Source organism: Gallinula chloropus (genome assembly GCF_964237585.1).
Source record: "Gallinula chloropus genome assembly, chromosome: Z".
Classification (NCBI taxonomy): domain Eukaryota; kingdom Metazoa; phylum Chordata; class Aves; order Gruiformes; family Rallidae; genus Gallinula; species Gallinula chloropus.
Window position 1 is genome coordinate 19,481,489 of NC_140089.1, and position 20,514 is coordinate 19,502,002.

Consider the following 20,514-nt stretch of genomic DNA (forward strand, 5'->3'; position numbering starts at 1 on the left):
CTGCCGAGGTCATGGTAGTCTGGTGGAGAAAGCACCGACTGGAAAAGAGGAAACACAACCCCCATCTTTAAAAAGGGGAAAAAAGGAAACCCCAGGGAACTATAGGCTGGTCAGTCACAACCTCTGCCTGGCAATATCATGGAGCAGATCCTCCTGGAAACAATGTTCAGGGACATATGATTGGTGAAAGCTAGCATGGCTTCACAAAGGGCAAATCATGGCTGACCTTCTGTGATGGGGTTACCGTGTGGATGGATAAGGGAAGAGTGACAGACATCATCTACCTGAACTTGTGCAAAGCATTCAACACTGTCCCACATAGCATCCTTGTCTCTAAACTGGAGAGACATGGATTTGATGGACCATTCTGTGAATAAGGAATTGGCTGGATGATTGCATTCAACAAGTTGTGGACAATGATTCAATGTCCAAATCAAGACCAGTGATGAATGGCAATTGTTCAGGGGTTGGTACTAGGACCAGCACTGTTCAGCATCTTTGTTGGAGACATGGACAGTGGGATGGAGTGCACCCTCAGCAAGTTTGCTGACAACAGATTGATCAGAGGGCTAGAGCACCTCTCCTATGAATACGAGCAAAGACAGTTCAGCTTTGTTCAACCTGGAGGAGAGAAGGCTCCAGAGAGACCTTACAGCAGCATTCCAGTACCTGACGGGGCTACAGGGGGGCTGGGGAGGGGCTGTTTGCAAGGTCATGGAGTGACAGGACAAGAGGTAATGGCCTTAAACTAAAAGAAGGGAGAATTAGGTTAGACATTAGGAAGAAATTCTTCCTTGTGAGGGTGGTGAGTCCCTGGCACAGGCTGCCCAGAGAAGCTGTGGCTGCCCCCTCCCTGGCAGTCAGTGTTCAAGGCCAGGCTGGATGGGGCTCTGGGCAGCCTGAGCTGGTGGAGGGTATCCCTGCCCATGGCAGGGGGTTGGGAATAGATGATCTTTGAGGTCCCTTCCAGTGCAAACCAGTCTGTGTTTCTATGAATGTGTCTTTGATGTTGATGTCATTACTGACCTTGTACTTGGATCAATGCCCACAGAGAACTGTGTGGGAGCTCCTCTGCTTGCTCTCTCTTTCTGGTGAGCAGAAAAAGTGATACCTGCAAAACCCAGACCCTTTGCAAAGAAGATACAAAGCTGAGACTGCTGTGAGTCCACAAAGCCATGTTCCTGATGAGCCACATGGTCCTCAGCTGTGTGGAAGGACCCAACTCTTCCACTTGGACCCAGCCTGTCCTGGAGCTAGGGGCTGTTGCTCCCCAGGGGTACCTCTCCTGGAGCTAGGGGCTGTTCCTCCCCAGGGTTATTTCCTTGTGTTGAACTGCATGGTTTACTTTGTACCATCATCCAGGCCATTAATTAAGTTGATAAATAGTATTGACACCAGTATTGGCCCTGAGGTACAGCACTGACAATTAGCCTTCAGCTGTCCATCTCCCACAGCACCTGTGTGTCTACCCTGTCAGCTGCTGGGGTGCATCCCACAGGGGCTGCTGGGGCTGGGACCACTGAGGGCTGTCCCCCAGAGTGGCAGGGCAACGTGTCACAGCTAGACCCATCCCACCCCCAGAGAAGGAGCAGGGCAGGTCCAGAGGCATCAGGGACCTCCCCAGGAATGGGGATCAGTCAAGGCCAGGCAGGTACATCAGCCCACAGGCCCATGGCTGGGCAGGACAGTGCTGTGGGAGCTGGAGACTGTCATTTTATCACATCAGTGGAGCATGGGCTGAGGGTCCCAGGCAGGGTTGAAATGGGGTCCTGGGTGATGTCCAGGGTGAGGAGAAGCTATGGGGGATGGCAGGAATGGCTCTTGAGGCTCTTGGTGGCCCTTGAGGACATTACGACCTCCTGTGCAAAGAACACGGGAGACCCTCAGAGGTATTGGCAGTCTCCTGCTTCTAAAACATCATGACAGAGAGTGTTCAAACCCATCAAAATGCAAGATGAAATAATGAGATCTTTAAAACGAAAACCAGTCATCTTATGTAATTGACTTTAGGTGTGAAAATAAAATGCCAACTTTATCCTGTTACAGCACAGGTCATTTACACACACACACACACACACACACACACACCACACACCCCCTCCCCCGCCCTTTGCCCCCTGCTTTTCCTGATCTGTAGCACAGAAATGACTGTAGTGTAAGTGGTCATGGGCACAATCAAAGCCAGACAAGCACTCAGGCTGGTACACACGCTCTTGCAGAGAGTACAGTCATAATGACAGCATCGTGCAAATGAACCATAAATCCCAGTTTCCTTAAGTTAGGGTTTAGATTTATTATTTAACACACATTTATAATACTGAGCACTATGATCAGGCAAAACAAGGACTGCAAAATTAACACACAAGCTGAATAAATCTTGATAGATTTTAGTCCAGCATTTCATGTTTTGCTTCACTTTTGCATGAAGTAAAAAATGTTACATGTTGAGATGATCTATACTGGACACAGTTCACTGGGATGGCTGGGGCTTGTCTAAGTGAGGGGACCACCAAAGAACCAGCCTAATCGCTCCGTGGCTGAAAGTATCCAGCACCTAAGTATAAGACCTTTTTATTGTAGAGGTGAGGGCAACCAGGCTCAGATGCTAGAAAAATTAGTCTGTAGTTTCACAACAAATGTTGTTTCACAACAAAACACTGGAGAGGAAATGCCTCTCCAGTGTCTCCGGGAAACACCATAAAGGCATCCAGGAGCAGAGTTACCAATTCACAAAACCTAGCACACACCTCCAGCCCTGAGAATGTACTCTCACACTTCTCCCCCACAGGCCAACACCCACCCACCAGCACAAAAATTGCAGTCACAGCTGGTCACCAGCTCTGCCTAGAAAATCCCACTGCTCCATCCCTGTCCTGGAAACAAACAAACAAGTGAACAGTGGCATGTCTCTTTTTGCAGGCAGATTTTCTGTCTGTTTCAGTCAGGCTTGCCCATGTGCTCACACAGGAGTAAAGCAAGTGCCTTAGAGAAATCTGTTCTCAAAGGTCTCTCACCTAAATTTGTGTTTTCTTCAGCACCAAATATGAAGCCTGTTTGGAGGAGTGTCCACCTTGGCCCATGTAGCCCCTCATCTCCCTGCTGATAGAAGTAAGAACTGATTCTGGCACAGACGCCCACAGATTGTGACCCAGGGAGAGGCAAGAAACTCCTCCAGAGGTCCCTCTTTATGGGAATAAAATGCAAAGCAGCAAAGATGATCCAGCTGGATCATCAGTTGCTCCCCCACCCCGCTCTTTGCCTCCCCAGCCCAGTTCCTGCAGCTGGGACGAAACCAGCCATCTCCCAAGGGAAAACCTGAGGTCCAAAAGCACTTGCCCTCATCAGGGTCCCTCTGGGTGCCCCTGCAGCAGGAAGCAGCCATCGCCCGAGCCAGAAGGCAAGAACCTCAGTCTCCAGCCTTGTCCTGACCTGGCCGACAGCTTGGCTGTCAGTGATGTGGGCAGTTGCAGTGATTTTGGAGTACCCCTCACCCAGCCTCTCCCTCTGACTGCTAGGGATTCCCGCGTGTGAAATGAAGACTTTTTCCCAAACACCGCCATCAGAACAGGGACTTTATTAAGAGAGACAAACAAAGGATTAAAACACGCCATGAGTTTGCTGAAACACTCGGTGTGCCTGTGGAGGACAGACATGTGTATATATACAACAGTTCTTTGTAGAAACGTGAGCAATTTGGTCTAGATGACTAGGATATATCCCCTGGTAGTTTGCAACGGATCCAGACAGCTTTCTCTCCGTGGTGGCTCCGGTAAAGCAACCGATTTCCTCCCAGCCCCACCCCCGCCAGGCTGGTGCCGGGCCCCCGAACGCCACCGGTATCTGGTGCGGGACGGACCTTCCCCAGCGCCGGGCGAGCGCGGCCGGGCTCGGCCTGAACCCGGCGGTGCGGGACAAGCCCCGCCGCCGGCTCCGCGCCGCTCCCGCTGGGGTGTGCCGGGTTGGGCCCTCTCAGCGGCGGGGCAAGGAAAAGGGGGTCAGGGTGCTCTGAATACATCTGCCTCCCCGCTCCCCCTTACAGCCACCCAGGAGATCCCCTGGCCCCGGTGCTCTCCGCCTTGGGAAGGAGCCGGGCACCCCGGGGCAAGGCACGGGGCCAGCCCGGCTCTGGGCACGGCTCGGCACAACTCGGCTCTGCACCGCACGACTCTGCAGCTGGCGGTACCGGCACCTCCGCTCCGCAAGGCACGGGATGGGGTTTTCCTGAACGGACAAAATCAAACGGGGAAGGGGAAGGGGGGGGGGGGGGGGGGGGGAGAGCGGAGTGGGGGGAGGGGAAGTGGGGGAGAGGGGCAGGAGAGAAAGAAAACAGCTCCACGGATGTCGGATGTCACGGACGGCGTTACACGGGCGACGCGGGGGCGTCTCACTGCGTTTCTCGGACGGACGAGCCGCAGGAAGTCGCCGCTACCGCCCCGGGCCGGCACGTCGGGGCGGGCAGCGGTCTGTGCCCGCGCTCCCGGCGGCTCGTCCCGGGGCGCCCCCGCTTACAGGCACTTGAGGAGAAAGGAATTGCACGAAGTTCTCCGGGGACAGTCGCAGAGCTTCCCGATGCGGGCCCCCTTCCTCACGGCGCACTGCTCCCCGGCGTCGCACTGCGGGCAGCGGCAGGCGGTCAGGGGGGCACCGCCGGCGGCTGCCCCGTCCCGCTCCGTCCCGTCCCGCCCCGTCGCGTCCCGCCCCGTCCGATCCCGTCCCGCTGCGCCTCTCACCATGGGCACCTGCCCGAACTTCTTCTCGTAGTGCGGGACCCGCTTGCTCTTCAGCTTCTCCAGCACCTCCTGCAGCGCCTCGATCTGCCGAGAGACCCCAGAACCCCACCCCCGTCAGGCCGCGCCCGGCCGGGCGGCGCCCCCCGCCCCAGCCCCGGTCCCCCGCCCCACCAGCTCCTTCTCTCGGGAGGCGCCGCCGCCTGGGGAGCCCAGGTCGCGGGCGCGGCGCGGCGGGGTCGGCCCCTGCCCGCGGGCGCTCAACAGCAGCGCGGCCGCTACGGCGCAGAGCGCCAGCGCCCGGCAGCTCTCCATGGTGCTGCCGCCCCGCCGCCGCCGCCGCCGCCTTTATAGCACCGCGCCCGCCCCGCCGTGCGTCAGCGCCCCCCGCCGCCGCGCCGCGCCTCGGCCCAACCCGGCTCGGCCCAGCACGGCTCGGCCCAACCCGGCTCGGCCCGGCGCGGCTCAGCTGCGCTTGGCCGGGCTTGACTCGGCTCGGCCCGGGTCAGCGCTCCCCGCCTCCCAGACCACCAAGCCATTGTCCCAAAGCCAGCTGCTCCAGCAGCAGTTGTCCCCCAGCACGGCTCGCCCCGTGTCCCGCCAAGCTCGGCAGAGGCAGCGCAGCAGTCCCGAGGGACAGCGGCCCGCCCGCCTGCCCGCCAGCTCTGTGTCTCGTCCACGATGACAGGCGGGGCTGCCCCATGCTTTGGGGTGCCCGAGGGGCTGCAGGTGGACACCCACAGAAGCTCCAGAGAGATTGTGCTTGGAAATCAACGCAGGGATGGGAGAGGAAGGCGAGTTGGTAGCCTGTGGGCTAAGCCCAAGGGCTAAGGAAACATACAGTGTGATGGGAGGAAGAGCTGAGGTGGGAGGGCTCACCTGAAGGAGCTGGGGAGTGGGACAAGATAAAGATGGTGAGGATGGGACACTTAAATAAGGATGGGTGGGAGACCCTCAGGGTGGAAAGGCTCAGGGCCATGGGGCGCAAGGTAAGAAGGAGCATCTAAAGGCCCGGCCCGGGATAAAAGTGATTGGGAGAAAAACTGAAAAGGCGTGTGAGGTCAAAGTGTATTACTGAGCAGGTGCTCAGTGAGCACCATCCACCCTGCGTGTGAAATGCAGTCACCTCTTTTTGGGGAGAGTAAAAGCACAGTTGCCAAAAGGAAACCTAACATTAGTGCACCCATCTCCAGTCAGACCTGGCTACTGATGCTTGACTCTGCAGCCTCAGGTTCACCAACAGTGTGGCTGAAAAATTCCCTGTTGGGCCCAAACCTGTCTAAGACTCATTGCGGGGGCAGGAGGAAGACAGGAGCGGTTTCCCCCACTAAGAAAAGCGTTTGTATGCCAAGAAGAGCAGGCAAGATGAGGGACAGTGCTCAGCCCCCACTGGGATCACACCTCTGCACCAAGGTTGGGGCAAAATGAGGGAGCTGAGCAGTGGCTTTGCTGGCCTGAGACCTTTGGCTCTCCAGCATAACCATCATGGGGCAAGGAGGCAGCGAGCAGTGCCTGCCTGTGGGGAGGCTCCGCTCCCAGCTCCCAGCTCTGCAGTGGTGTGAGGGGGTACCTGCCCTACAGCCAGTGGCAGCAGGAGCTAAGGTGGTCTCCCTAGGTGGAGGGAGGAAGAATTTGGGAAGTCTGGTTAACGAAACTTTCCTAGCTGGTTGCTCATAGGGGAGCTAGGAACAGCCTGAAAAGGCAAGGTAACATGAGGGGGGAAAACAAAAGTTGTTCATAGGAAATTAAACAGGCCCAGGGACGTATTTTTCCAAACAGGAAGGCTGCGTTTAAAGAGACCAATAGGAGTGTGGCTTAACAAGTAATTTTCAACAGCACCATTTTGTTTGAGGCAATAAAACGACCCTGGTCTCTCCAACTGTCATGTGGCTTTCCTCCAGAGCTGTGTATTCACCTCTTGCTCTTACCTCCTCCCACACACTCCTGTTGATCATTACATACAGCAAAGGTCTTGTTTGTAATTGCTGTTTGGAGTGTAGAGAACCTCTGTGTGTTTGCATGAATCCTCCAGTCCCATTTTGCCACAGGGAAGGCTAAGATACCAGACATCAGGCTGGTGGTGAACCACTCACAGCGAATCCTGTGATCCCAGGCTGGAGCAAAACTGCATCTGCGTGAAATAGGGAAATGCTGGGCTGGCTGAGACAAAGTTTCTTAGAGCAGAGAAGTAACACAGGCTAAGAAAAATGCAGTGCTCCGTATGGAGAGGCAGATATACGGCCTATTCAGCTCTGAAAGCAGCATCTATGAAGCCTGACCAGAAAATTCCAGCCATATTTTATAGTATGATTACTCACACAGCATTGAAAGCACCACAGAGATGCTCACAAAACATCACCTTTTTCTTTCCAACTCACACTTCCACGTAAAAAGCTGAACTTGTTAGTTGCCCCCATAAAATTACTAGTGTCTGTAGACGCAATGGCAAATTACTGTTTCCAAAAGTCGTTGCATCTGCCTGGCTGCAGACACCCACAGCAGTGCACGTTTCTCTGCCTGTTGCTGTCTGCACCACACCGTCTCCGCAGGCGTCACTGCACCCTGTTCCCCGTTCCGCCATTCAGGCTTGGTCTTCGGCACGAGGGGGTAAAAAAGCCATCGGGCACAGGCCAGCTGGGTCTGAAATGGAAGCGTCAGAAGCTGCCGTGTCAGGGAGCAGAGCGGGGTCACGGGATAAAACCGCAAAATCACTGTTTACAGCTACGAAAAGGCAGGTACTTGTGACAGCAGCGTCAGTGGCCAGTCATGAGGCAACTGGCTGTAATTAAGGGAGTCTGTGGTACTACAGAGCTCAGCTACAGATAATCTACACGGAATGCCGTCAGACCTCAGAGAGGGGCAACTCTGTTGTAGCTACTCATTAATTCGGAGTTCTCAAAGTTAACTTACTTTCTCCGTACAGATGTTATTGCAGATGAGGTACAAACAGGACAGAGCCAATGAGCGTTAACACCTGTGCGTTAAACGGGCACGGTATATGCTTTCCATAATCACACTCCTCCATCACGATCAATTAATTGAAAGTACTTCTAAAAGCAGGAAAATAATGGAGGTTTCTGTTGACACCGGTGTCAAAATTATGGAGTATCCACTGAGCAGTTCTGATGCATTTATGCATTCTGGCTTTGGCTTGACGTAGACACAGAGTTGGATGGATTTTATAACTACTAGACCGTAGACATTAGCGTGAAGCATTTGTTCAAGTGCATCACTGAATCAGAGCCACGGAAGTGGACATCTGGCTTTAAGGCTTTGCTGAAAAGCAGCAGGCTTTTCTGAGTGCTTTGTTGAATTGACTTAATTTATAAACCTCAGTTTAAGGGGGGGGAAAGAAAGGTTAATATAATATACCATCATTTGCTTTCTGAATCAAGACATTTCTTTGGCTGAAATCTGGAGCAGCAAGGAAAATCTAAGATAAATTAGGGTTCTGCCACATTTGAAGCAATAATAGAGTCCAGAGGCATACTTGAAAGATAGCATCTGTTTCAGCAGGAGATACCAATTCATCTTGATGAGTAACAGATTGGAAAAATGCCATCTAAATAAACAGACAGGTTCTCACAAGAACAGTACATACACAAATGCCAACACAAACACTGAGGCTACAAACTTCCCATTAAACTAACCCCAAAATGGGTGGAACAGTCACCCAATGGCTTCTCAGAAATTACACTTATAGCCTTCCTGTCTTTAGGCAGAGCCATTGCAGAGTCTGTGCAATAGTCACGTCTCATTTCAGCCTTAGCAACAGGCATGCAAACCTCACAGTGATTGTGTACCGGAGGCTCTGCCCTTGATGTTTGTTATACAAACTGCCACCAGTTTTGGTTAGTGACCACACTGTAGCACCCGTTGGTTCCCAGCACGTTCCCAAGTGCTGTGAGAATAAAAAGGAAAATGGCTATGTGTAGGTTTTTATGTTCCATCCTGAGTTCACCATCTCACCCCAGGTAACTTGAGAGCACCCTTCACTATTGCAGTGGTCCGCAAGGGACATGACGAGCAGCTTAGCTTACCCCATTCACAGTTTTCTGCTTCATTCTACAGGAGCATTTGAAAACACCCACAAAGTCACAGTGCTGGCCCTTTTAAACTCCTTGTACTCAAGTATTGACCTCTCTTAAATAGTCCACGTCCAGCTATCAAAGAGAGTTGGAACAAGATAACCTTGTGGCCATGACACTGCCCTGAGGCAGGAGGAAACCATACAGCTGAGAAGAGCAATCCCTAAGGAAAGACCACATGGGAGCAGAAAGGTCTCCTGACAGCCTAAAACACCATATTTGAGGCCCTGGTCCATCACAGTTGCATGCTTGATATGGCAAAGCCATTTCCCTTGTTCCTCTGAAAAGTCAGTGCCATCCTAAGTGCCATCCTTTCCAGAAAGTAAAGCAACCAATGGTTATGAGCTGCTCCAATACCACAGTGAATAGGCAACACATACTGCAGATAGTCAGGGCAAGTCTTGAAATAGTCACCCACAGCTCTTGTTGCCTCTGCTGCCAGGAATCTTAAGCCCTTGAAGTGGCAGCTACCTTCTGTTTAGGTTTATGTAACATTTCCTGTCGTTAGACATGAGATCCTACTGGTCAAGTAACGGCAGTGGGAAATGAGAATGACACGTAGCCGTAAGTAGTACCCAAGCACCAACTGACCCACAAACATCTCCAAATGTGGGAAGAACATGGGGTCCCATCCTCACTCCTGGGGGGTCCACAAAGTTTTTCAGCAAACCTTGGGGCAGCAAACGGCCACCTCTGCCACCGAGCACCACCACACCCCCCACACACTGAGCCAGTCAACACACAGCTGGTTACCCAGAGAAAGCTTTTCCAAGATATTCTGCTATGCAGGGGGTGGTGTGTGGGGTGTGTGGTCATCGCTAGCCATTCCTTGAGTCGTTAGTCTGCTCTGTAACCTCCCCTAACCCGAGGATGCTAAGCCTGTGCTGATGAGTTTCATTTGATTAACAAGTTTCCACAGATAATTGAGGCAGATCATTCTTACTGTTCTTAGAAGCACAAATCCTCACAAACGTATCTGCTTCCATTATCTGTATCCCAGGATTATCTGTTACTGTCTCCCACTCAGAATGACTTCATTATTAGTCTCATAGAATATATTCAAAGCAAAAATAGTATTCCAAGGTGATCAATTTCCTTAGCAGAAAAAGGCAGCACTCCTTACAGCTTTGGGAGTAACAGACCGGGGAAAGTGACCTCTAATTTAGGGCAGAAGGACACCACCTGTCTTAAATGATCATGCAACTATTCTAGGAGAAACTAGGGAGTGTTTCTTTTTATTGGAAGCCATTAATAATAATTTCAGGGTCTCAATCCTATGTTCTTCCTGGCTGTATTTTATATATGCATATTTAAAAGAAGGGTATTTTTAAAGGCATTTCATAATTTCAGCAACTACAAATAATGTCACTGTACTTTCAGGATAAAGAAATCCCAGGGCCATGCCCAACATGTTCACACACTGTGCAGTGGGGCCGGAAGGACAATCGGTGGCACACCAAGCACAGTTCTGTGCTTTGTTGCCATTTACCACACTATTTAGAACAGTTGCTCCCTGCTAAATATGTATTTGATATGCTAATAACATGCTTACGAGCACAAAAGTGAGATTAACATGTGTGCAGTCCTAAAGAAGCGATCTTTCTAGTGGTGCAGAACCAGGTTTTGGATAGGTTTCTTCTCTGTAAAATGAGAGAAAACTGCTACTGTAGCGCAGGGTATAGAGGGGTACCAGAGACCCTGCAGCTCAACATACACTGGGCACTCTGGATTTCTACTGAAAATTCCCATTCCCAAGGAGTCTCTTATTTTCAGTTCTGCATCTGCCTGAGACACAGCAGAGAGGGCCAGCAGCTAGCAGATCTTCCTTCCCCCTCCCGGGTCCAAGGGGAACTCCTCTGCCACACAAGCCTGGGATGACTATAGCTATCGTGTTATCCAGGATGATTACTCCAGCTGAGGATAGGACCTCCATCCATGTCCATTAACCCTTACTGGATCTGATTCACAGTCAAGAGTATTTCTTCCGTTATGATGGTTATCTGGACACCCCTAGGGATAAGCCAGACGAAATCACCTCCCTGCTTCCAGCCAGCAGTTATTTGCTGCCTTATTCTAGGCAGACCACATGCCAAGCATTTAGCTGCTCCTACAAGCGGCGGTATTTCTAAAGAGAACAAATTAAGTGACAGACACTGAGGTACCGGACAACATTACAAACTATGATAAATAAATGATTAACCAAAGGACTCCAGCATCTCAGGAACCCCAGTCAGTGAGATTCAGGCACGTGCCCTGGGTGAAGCATCGATCCACGTGAGGAGAACGCTCTGTCCTCACGAAACTAAAATTGCCAGAAGCATTACACAGCAAGATGCTGGAACACCTCTGCAGCCAACCCCCTTCCTGAGAAGTGCTCTCAGCGACCTGCAGCTCCAACAGATACCGACATACGCTCCACAGCTCTTCCAGAAAACACCACGCATCCATCAGGTTCTCTTGTCGTTTTGACTTCAGGGAACTGCACAGAAGAGTGATGTTTTTTGGATGAAAGCCAGAGAAAGGCCAAAATGCCAACAACTGTGTGAAATCCATAATTTCATGCTGCGCTGAGCTCCCTTGCTGCCCTTTACAGCACTTCTCTTTTGGAAAAAAATATTTACCAGCAAATGTACATTTTTTGTTGCACTGCAAGAATATTTTGCATTTATACAGAAGACATACAAAGAAGAAATAAAGGCGCTGATAAGCAGCAAATAGGTAGCTTACTTTGCAAATTTATTTATATAAGAGATAGTATCAATGGTTTCTTGTCAAACATTAGACATAAAACTAGAACTTGCAATTTATTAATGCAAAGCAGTGTTATACAAACATGGGAAGTAGCTGATGTCAAATCAGGATAAAAACACTGAAGCACTGTGTAATATTACTCAGTGAAAATAAATAGTTAGGACATTTCTATTAGAAACAGCAGTGTACAAATCTTTATTTTTTTAACCACCTCAACACTGTAGTTTACTTGATCTCCAGCCCAAATTAGAATAGACAGAGGTGGTTCTGATGAGTGTATGTTTAAGGTTACATTCTGAAAACCCCAAACTCTGTCTTCTTCACAGGTGCATTTAATGCCGCACTGAGACTGAGGCCCAAGACGAGTCTTGTGTCAGCTGGATCAATAATTCCATCATCCCACAATCTAGAAGAAAACCAAAACCAAACAACAATGAACCAGTAATAATAATTAAAGGAAATTAACATATACAGCAGGTAGATTTTCAAACATATGAAACTGGAAAGAGATACACTAAAAAGAGTGGACTAAAGAGCTACATTATGCTTGAAACCATGGAGTTAATTCACCTGAACCATCAATGCTATAGACTGGTGTGTTGTTCCAGGGAATTTGTCTCCTAGCACAGTACACATTTTAGATAAATGAACAATGTTAGCTCTACATATTTTAAATTAAACTCTTCATAGTTATTTTTAATACAGAGGCATCACTTTAGATAAAAGAGGTCCTCTTCGTTTATTGACATTCACGTGGAAAATAACCTTTTGTCAATGGCCTATATTCTTCTATTAAGAAGACTAGTATTTTAAAGACTATGTCACATCATTACTTACATTACTCAGGTTAGTTCAGCTGCCAAATGAGGATGATATCTGTGTTTATTCTTTCACCATTAAAAGACCCAGAGTAAATTTCAAGTAGTTGTTGCATGTGTTTTTTCTGAGGTCCACTTCTAAACAAATATTCTAACAACCCTCCTCAACCTCCAGTCCTGCAGGTGACTAATTATGAATGAGCAAGCCCCAAGCTCACAAACACTTGCAAATAGTCCCTCCGATACCATCCAAAAACTTCAATACTAGTGGCATCTATTCTCAACCTCCACCCTACCCAGAGTAAAAGCAGGCCACAAAAACAAAGTACTGCATAACTACTGCTACCTCCCCAGCAAGATAAGTAAACAAGATACCACACTGCTCACTGCAACCCAAGGCTCACCTAAATATGCATGCGTTTTAATCAGGGTCTGCAAAAGATACGCACAGTATCTTTGATCAAGAGAGTGATGCTCCTCCTCCACCCCAGCTCTCCCTAGAGAGACTTATTTTACATGCTTTTTAAACTTCCTTCAGTGTTGGTTACTATGGAAAATTTAACAATACAAGAAAGGGTGATGATTAGGGACCTAAGACTAACTCTACCAAATGAAAGCATAGGTAACCCTTTCTAACTGAAGTTTCCACCTGCAGATTTCCTTTTGTTTCAAGATTAATTGAAAAACTCTAATTACATAGGAAACTGTACTTTGTGCTCTTCTCTCAATATTAAATGTTCCAACCTCACGCCCAAATGAAAGAGGACTGCAAGCTGAAGACAAATACATGCTGATAAGCTCAAGGCAGCAGCAGAGACGTCAGTGTTTCTGCCTTTGCTTTATTTCACCATTTGCTGTGCATGTAATATTCAACAGACACATTAAAGAGACTGTCAGTGTATGCTTTTTGTTTTACAACAAACACATGTATCTATCCTAGAATGCATAAAGTGAAATTGTAATAATAGGGGACTTAGACTCACCCGAGGAGCCTGTTCTCCAACTGGCAGAGAAAGAGGAGACCCAAGTCATAAAGAAGGTTCTACTATAAATGTATCTTACTATGGTACAGCTCCACAAGTAGAGGACACTACTACTCTCACAAGAGCACAACTTAAGTGAAAAAGGAGAAAGGGGGTTGGAGAAGGAAGACTTTGCTGTTAACTGAGCAAAATTACACTGTTTCACCTGTAGGACTGGAAACAAATGCTTGATGTAAAAAAAAATCACACCATGGTAGCTGTGGTACTCACTGCCCTGTCTGACATGTCCCAAACAGCATGCAAAGGTGACTGGAAGAAAAAGAATGTCTTTCAAGGACCAGAAAAAGAACAGAAACTATAAACCCAAACTACAAATGTGAGGAAACTGTAGCTGTACTTAATCTGTTCTCCTTTTAGGATTCCCCATATCTACTTTCTAGTGGGCTAGTAAACCTTGTGCTGGAATATTCTAACAGCCACACCTGCATCTGCACTGAAGCGGTATGAACAGCACATCCTGTTGCAGAAGGCACACAAGAATTGCCTGTATCATATTCTGGATAAAGTGCATGATGCAAGTTCTTGCAGTCTGGTTCCTGTGAATATCTCTTTTCTTAACTGCAGCTTCAAACTGTAGGTAAAAACTCACTGAAGAGACTCACAGTTCAGTGATTCTTAACACAGAACAAAAACAATTAGCAGTGTTTTTCTTCAAAGTAATGTAACTTGGTATTACTGAGACCTAACTTAAGAGTTGTTTGAATTCTTCTGTTTTCCTCCAGCATAGTGGTTATACTTCTTCATATAATCTATCATGACAGTGTGCTTCCTATACTCTCAACATCATGAAATACGCACTACTAGAGTTTCATGCATATACTTGTCTTTCTTGCTTCCCTTGATTTAGTTTTGATGAACAGTCAGATGAACCCCGCAGGAGGGATGTAGAAGATCCCTATTAACAGTGAAAAGGAAACTAGTTTTATGAGATTAAGTCAACCATAATCCCTTTCTTAGCACGGTGAAAAAAAAAATAACTGCAAGAACAATCCCAAATATGGTCATTTCTGTTTTTAAGCAAATTTGGAGTTTTTTACTATTACAGGTTTGCTTGCTTTGCAATTTTTTAAATGAACACTTGAAATTAACCTTTTTTTATTTTTTTAATGAAACACATTGAAACGGAATGAATTAATTTATAATTCTTAAAAGTGTTTAATCAATCTGCTAAGAGTCTGGAGAGGCCAGGGATGAACTGAATCAAAAAGAATCACCAACTTAACATGGTACTTTCCAAGCTGCAACTTCACAGTGACTACCACTCCAATAAACATTTCCAAACATGAAGCCCATTTTAATGGCACCCTTGTTTTTCTGTAGTTACACAATTAACTTACATTGGCAGCCAGAAAGATTTTATGTTGCATGAAGTCAAGCTGCTTTCATATGGTCACCACTGGCTTCTGCTTCACTTTGTTTAAAGAAAACTACGTTCTCTACTGGGATGTAACATTAATAATTAAACCATCTATTAAAACCCACTGCTAGAACATGAGTCACATCTAAACTCATAAAATATTTGTAACAGAAACACTGTGAGTAAAAGAAATGAAGTCCCCAAAAGTAAAATGCTCATATAATTTGTTGAGATGCAAACTGCTGCAATCCTTTTAGAAACCTGTAAGCAGATTAATATAACTCATTAAGAAGGGTGCTGCCTAATGACTGCTGTTAATTAAGACTGCTCACTGTGAAAGGTTCTAATAAAATAATTGATTAAAGTTTGATTAGAAAATACAACTGTGGGGAACAGTACTGACATCCCGTACATATAACAAGTTAGAATCTATAAGCAAAAGTACATGAGCAAAGTAAAAGGGAAATCTGCTTGTATTTTGAGATCATTTGGGCATTTTCCTTCCATCTCAATTACTACTGCTAAAAGTTGGATTGAAAGCCTAATGAAGTCAAATGGCAGGGTCACATCAGTGTCAATGGACATTAGGGCTGAGGCAGACTGGTCCCGAATCTTAGGAAGAGGGCAGCATGAGGGAGCCTCTGAACTGGCTGCAGACGAGCAGCAATCCAGACATCACTTGTTCTGCCCACCCACTGTTCCTTCCTCTCAGTAACACACAGCCCTTTGTCAGAGTTTCCTTGTCGGTCTTTTTGCTGGAGGGATCTAGTGGGCACCTGACAAAGCCAAGACCATCCTTGTTTCAGTACAGAACTCTGACATTTGGTTGACAGTCAACTGGGATTTTCACCATGCTTGGGATCAGACAGGAAGCATCCTCTAGCGCAAAGTGAACAGGTTACTACTCCCTGACCTAGGGCAAATGCTTGCCAAACAGCTGCTGATGTTGGCTTACAAATGGGTTTGCTCCAAAATGCAAGGTGGCCAAATCCCTCTCTCAAGTACATTACTTGCCACAAAAACTGTAATCCCAGTTCATGTCATTGCCTCTGTTTGGGCAGCCTGCTCCACAGTAATGAAAACTGTCAAAGCTGTTAGTCTGAGATCTTGCTTAGGAATTAGCAATAAAAGAAGGACAAGGAATATGCATGGTAATATTGTCAGGAATGCATGACATCAGGGCAGAAAACACGTGAGTATCTAGCAATTATTTCTATGAGACAGCAGAGAGCAATTAAAAGCTCCCAGACAATGCAGACTGTACCTATATACTGACTGAAGAGAGAAACCAGCATGAACTGTCTTGACCTGAGCCACACACTCACAAACACTCCACAGTGATAAGGGACATTTTACATTCATTGCTTTTAGCCAGATAAACCTCTGCAGGATTTCAGCTCTGACATCTGACTTCATGTCTCAGCTGTGCTTATTAGCTTGAGTATAGCATCACATGAACTCAACCACATGCAACTCAGACCCATGGTAGTTCTCAGTGAGCCTGCTCCACGCACGTTAAATTTGCCCTCCAAGCTACAGGCACAATAACAAGTACCTAACTACCCTGCTTTTTTAAATGAAGGACAGGACACTTAGCATTAAGAGCAGCTTACCTATCTCTAAGATAAAAATCACAGAACCACAGAATCTCCTGAGTTGGGAAGGATCCGTAATGCTCATGGAGTCCAACTCCTGGCTCCAGACAGGGCCAGCCAAGTCAGAGCGTGGGACTGAGTGCATCATCCAAATGCTCCTTGAACTCACCCATGCTGGGTGTGTTCCCTTCCCTGGGAAGCCTGTTCCAGTGCCTGACCACCCTCTCAGTAAAGAACCTTTTCCTAACATCCAACCTAAACCTTCTCTGTGGCAGCTTTACACATCAAACACACTCTTTGTTTCAGATTGATCTGTTCTACTCTTCTTCAACATCAAGATTTAGACGCTACTGTTACGGCCTGTGATTTATTATTACCTTGCACTTGAATAGTAAGGGTTTCCTTCCTCCTCGAACCTCCTAATGATGGGCTCCTTCAAAGCTGCTTCATCTGCCTCAGATAACTAAAAAACCAGGCAAATAAACAAACACAGATAACACATTTAATATTTGAATCCACAATTAACAAAGGAGCTTTATATACAGCATTATACTAGAAGAAACTGACTAAATGACCTCCCCCAAGTTTTTTCCTTTTTACACACAAATAATCAATTTATCGTATCTGGCAATGAAATGAAAACAACTTTTTAAATGGGTAGATGGGAAAAGGAGAGTAAAAACATACTGAACTGAGTATAAGGATAACTGGAGATTTGCATCTGAAAAATTACCAATGCTACTGTGCTGAATAAACCCTGTTCTGAGTTGTCTTTTGCAAGATTTTTTAATAAAGCAAGGCTGTGTCATTCTAATACTGGGTTTCTTTATGATCCAGAGTGGTCACTGCTAATTCTGAAAATTTTTCGGTTTCTAACACATTTTTGCTGACATCAACTGCAATTATTTTTCTCTATTGTCTTTCTGGGTATCATCCTGTCCATCTTAGGGATTTGGGAAATTGAGACAGAGAGAAATGAGGGTGAATATATTCCATCCAAAGAAAGCCCAAGTACAGTGCAGAAAAAAGAGCTTCTGAGGTAACTTGTACATACTGCTTGTTTATTCTGAATAGCTAACCATGATAAATACAAGCAATTTTAAGACATCACGGTAAGATTACTTCTCATGGGTCCAAGGCACCAATATAAACAATGTAATATACAGAATGCAGCAGAAAAGAGTATACCAAGAAACCAGCAGATAATTAAACAAAATACCACTAATTTTCAATCAAAATGTTGAAGTGAGTCAAAACATTTTCCAAACCCCTACAGCATTCTGCTGTTAGAAATTTTATAATTCTCAGTCACCAAGTAACTTTCTACAAAACTGCCTACTTCAAAAACAACTGGAAAGACACTTTGTTCTCACATATTCCTCTCCATACTCGCAAACCAGGGGGATCCCTGGATGCTCATCTTGGGCAGAGCTAATAATCTGGTGCACGAAATACAAGAAAGATATGAGAAATACTCCTCATTTTAATCAAAGACAAGGAATGTCATGATGGTTCATGTGTCTTCACATTCAGAAGATGTAAACAGTAACATTACAGAAATGCTTCACGATTGTCAATGCACTCAATGGCACTGAGGGAATCACAGTTCACTGGTGTGCCTCCCTCTCTGTAACATCCTTTCCTAGCTCATAAAGTGAGTAACTCCAGTGAAAGAGTAAATGATAATGACACTACTGCAAATAAAAGAAGAAAGCTGTACCTGTTTTCCCTCCCTTGCTTTTTGGTCCTTAGCTATTGTAGCTAAAACAGTTGCAGCTTGTTCTCCTCCCATCACTGATATGCGAGCATTTGGCCACATATAAAGAAATCTTGGACTAAAAAAAATGCATGTTAAATATTAAATTAAGATATTGCCTTGTTTCCTAGTAAAGAACTAAGTGCCATTCAATTAAGAATTATTTTTTATGCATGAAAATCTTACAATGTATTAAAGAAAACAAATTAACATACTTTAATGCTTGCAGCATTCTGTTTCGAAATGTGAAAATTCTGCTCATTTCCTATATTCAAGCACCTTAAAAATTTATTGCTCATTTTCTTGAGTTTCTTCCATCTCACCACCACCACACCCACAACCTCCTCCACCCTCTTCCCCCCTAGAATTTTTCTCTTTAAAAATATCGCCAGCAACTTCAATAGTATCAGGGATCTTGAAAAAAAAAGAAAAAAGAGGACAAAAAGTATGTGAGTCATGTCCAAAGGGTCAGAAAATAAATAAATCCTTACGGGTTCTGCAAACATTACTCATAAAAACAGGCTCATTAAAGTGAATAAGGATTTTGTTACACAAACTGGAACCCATGATATAAATGTACAATAAAGGACCAGTCCATAACATTTAATGATTTTTTTAGGACTACACAATTTCTCCTCCAAGAGGTCAAATGTGAGAAAAGCATGTCAGCATGCTTATGTGTTAGAAGAGCTCCTCTGTCTCCTAATCCAAGGTTAATCATGAGCCTTTCAGTCTCCACAGGTTTGTCAGGATGTTATGATTCTATTCATAATTCTATGGTAACGGTTTCCAAATCACACCGTTTTTCATCATGGTTATATTCTCTGAACTCAGCCTTACCTCCAGCCGTAACGTGAAGTAACACTTACCTATATGCTCTTCCACACATCCCATAGTTTCCAGCTCCATAAGAACCACCAATAATCACTGTTATTTTAGGTACATTGGCACAAGCTACCGCAGTTACCATCTTGGCACCATCTTTTGCTATCCCTCCGGCTTCATACTCTCTGCCAACCATGAAACCTAAAGAACCACAACAAGAGGAAAAGGCTCACTAACTCTGTATTTCTATACTGTGCTGTACGTCAGACTATGTGCTTTATTTACAGCATGTGCAGAAAGAACACGTAGGACAAGGCCTTCACCAGCTGCTGACAGGACGACTTCAGAACGGGCTGGAGATGTAGGTACAACAAAGCACACAAGATGCTGTCTAAAGGTCACAGCCTCAACAGTTAACAGCAAAGCCTGTAACATAGCAAAACTTCAAAATATCAAGCTTATTCACCTGTAATATTCTGCAAAAACACAATGGGAATATTTCTCTGGCAACACAATTGAATAAAATGTGTACCCTGTAGAGAGGAAAGAAAAACATTGACAAAAAGAAGAGTAAGACATTAAAAGTTGTATCAGCAAAGCCACCACTACCAGTACCCTGAAGTCTGCGACAAGTCTCCTTCCTCTGAAGCCCATGAAATGCTGTACTACTTCTGCTTCATCCAAAGTCAACTGCAAAACATGGATTCACTGGAGCAGACATTAAGAAAATGCCAAAAATGTCAGTACAAGTGTAAAGCAGAAGTAATATAATGAAAAAGCATCACTGCTGATACTGAAAAGCTCAACTGTTTTACTTAGCCAGTATGTAGTTAAAACCACAGGCAGCTTCATAATGTGACATCTGAGTTTTAAGACAACTGTGTCATGGAAATTGAGACAGCCAGTCAGAAGAATAATTCCCCATTTCCTGTACAAAAGAAAAATGGTCTCTGATATTGGGAAAAGCCCACATACATTATTTGCTCATGGCTCTGCCAACTGTTGTAACACTTCTTAATTTTTCTCAGGGCAGATGGCCTCCCCCCCTTTTCTAGGAAAAGGCTATTTTCCTAGCAAAGATACACATGGTAGATGCCAAGCTTCTGGTTCAACTAATCTAAATCAATACATGTCCCTCAGGTTATTTAACACACTGCTGTTAAAAAAGAAAAAAAAAAAAACCACATAGCACAGCAACCAAAAAACCCTATAAAATCTTCACAATACAAAACCATAACAATTTATAAAAGAAAAAAAAAGAGAGAAAAATTATAAAGCATCATTTTTTGCTAGCTTTTCCAGTGAAGCATTCAAAAAGCATAGTAATGAGGAGGGGAAGAAGATGTGCCACAACTCATTACAGAAATACCAAAGGGGAAAAAAAAAGGAGTATTGTTAGATTATGATGTTTACAGAATTTACATTAGCAACATTATAGACAAAGGACTCTCCAGAAGTGAAACCTAACTATCTCCTCTTACAGAACTGACATGCCAGCAAAAGCTGGCAGAGGAAGAGTCTGTGTATTTTTTTCATTGTTAGGAAAAATGTTGC

The 20,514-nt window shown here is 45.8% G+C and overlaps 2 protein-coding genes across 2 annotated transcripts in view; both read right to left on the minus strand.

The window, feature by feature from the left end:
• Positions 1-4,505: 4,505 nt before the first annotated feature.
• On the minus strand, positions 4,506-5,042 carry CARTPT (CART prepropeptide; the record flags this gene model as incomplete). The annotated part of the gene is made up of 3 exons (XM_084277963.1): positions 4,506-4,613; positions 4,731-4,814; positions 4,902-5,042. 3 exons carry the CDS (start codon positions 5,040-5,042, stop codon positions 4,506-4,508), a joined length of 333 nt encoding a protein of 110 aa, XP_084134089.1.
• A 6,497-nt stretch (positions 5,043-11,539) lies between these two features.
• The window catches only part of MCCC2 (methylcrotonyl-CoA carboxylase subunit 2), a 43,963-nt gene continuing 34,988 nt past the window's right edge, over positions 11,540-20,514 (minus strand). Inside the window, exons 13-17 of the mRNA XM_084278972.1 lie at positions 19,427-19,493; positions 19,005-19,161; positions 18,100-18,214; positions 16,757-16,842; positions 11,540-11,972 (exon numbers count right to left, since the gene is read on the minus strand). Of these exons, the coding sequence (XP_084135098.1) occupies positions 11,855-11,972; positions 16,757-16,842; positions 18,100-18,214; positions 19,005-19,161; positions 19,427-19,493 (543 nt within the window). The 3' untranslated portion in view covers positions 11,540-11,854. The remainder of the gene's footprint in view (positions 11,973-16,756; positions 16,843-18,099; positions 18,215-19,004; positions 19,162-19,426; positions 19,494-20,514) is intronic.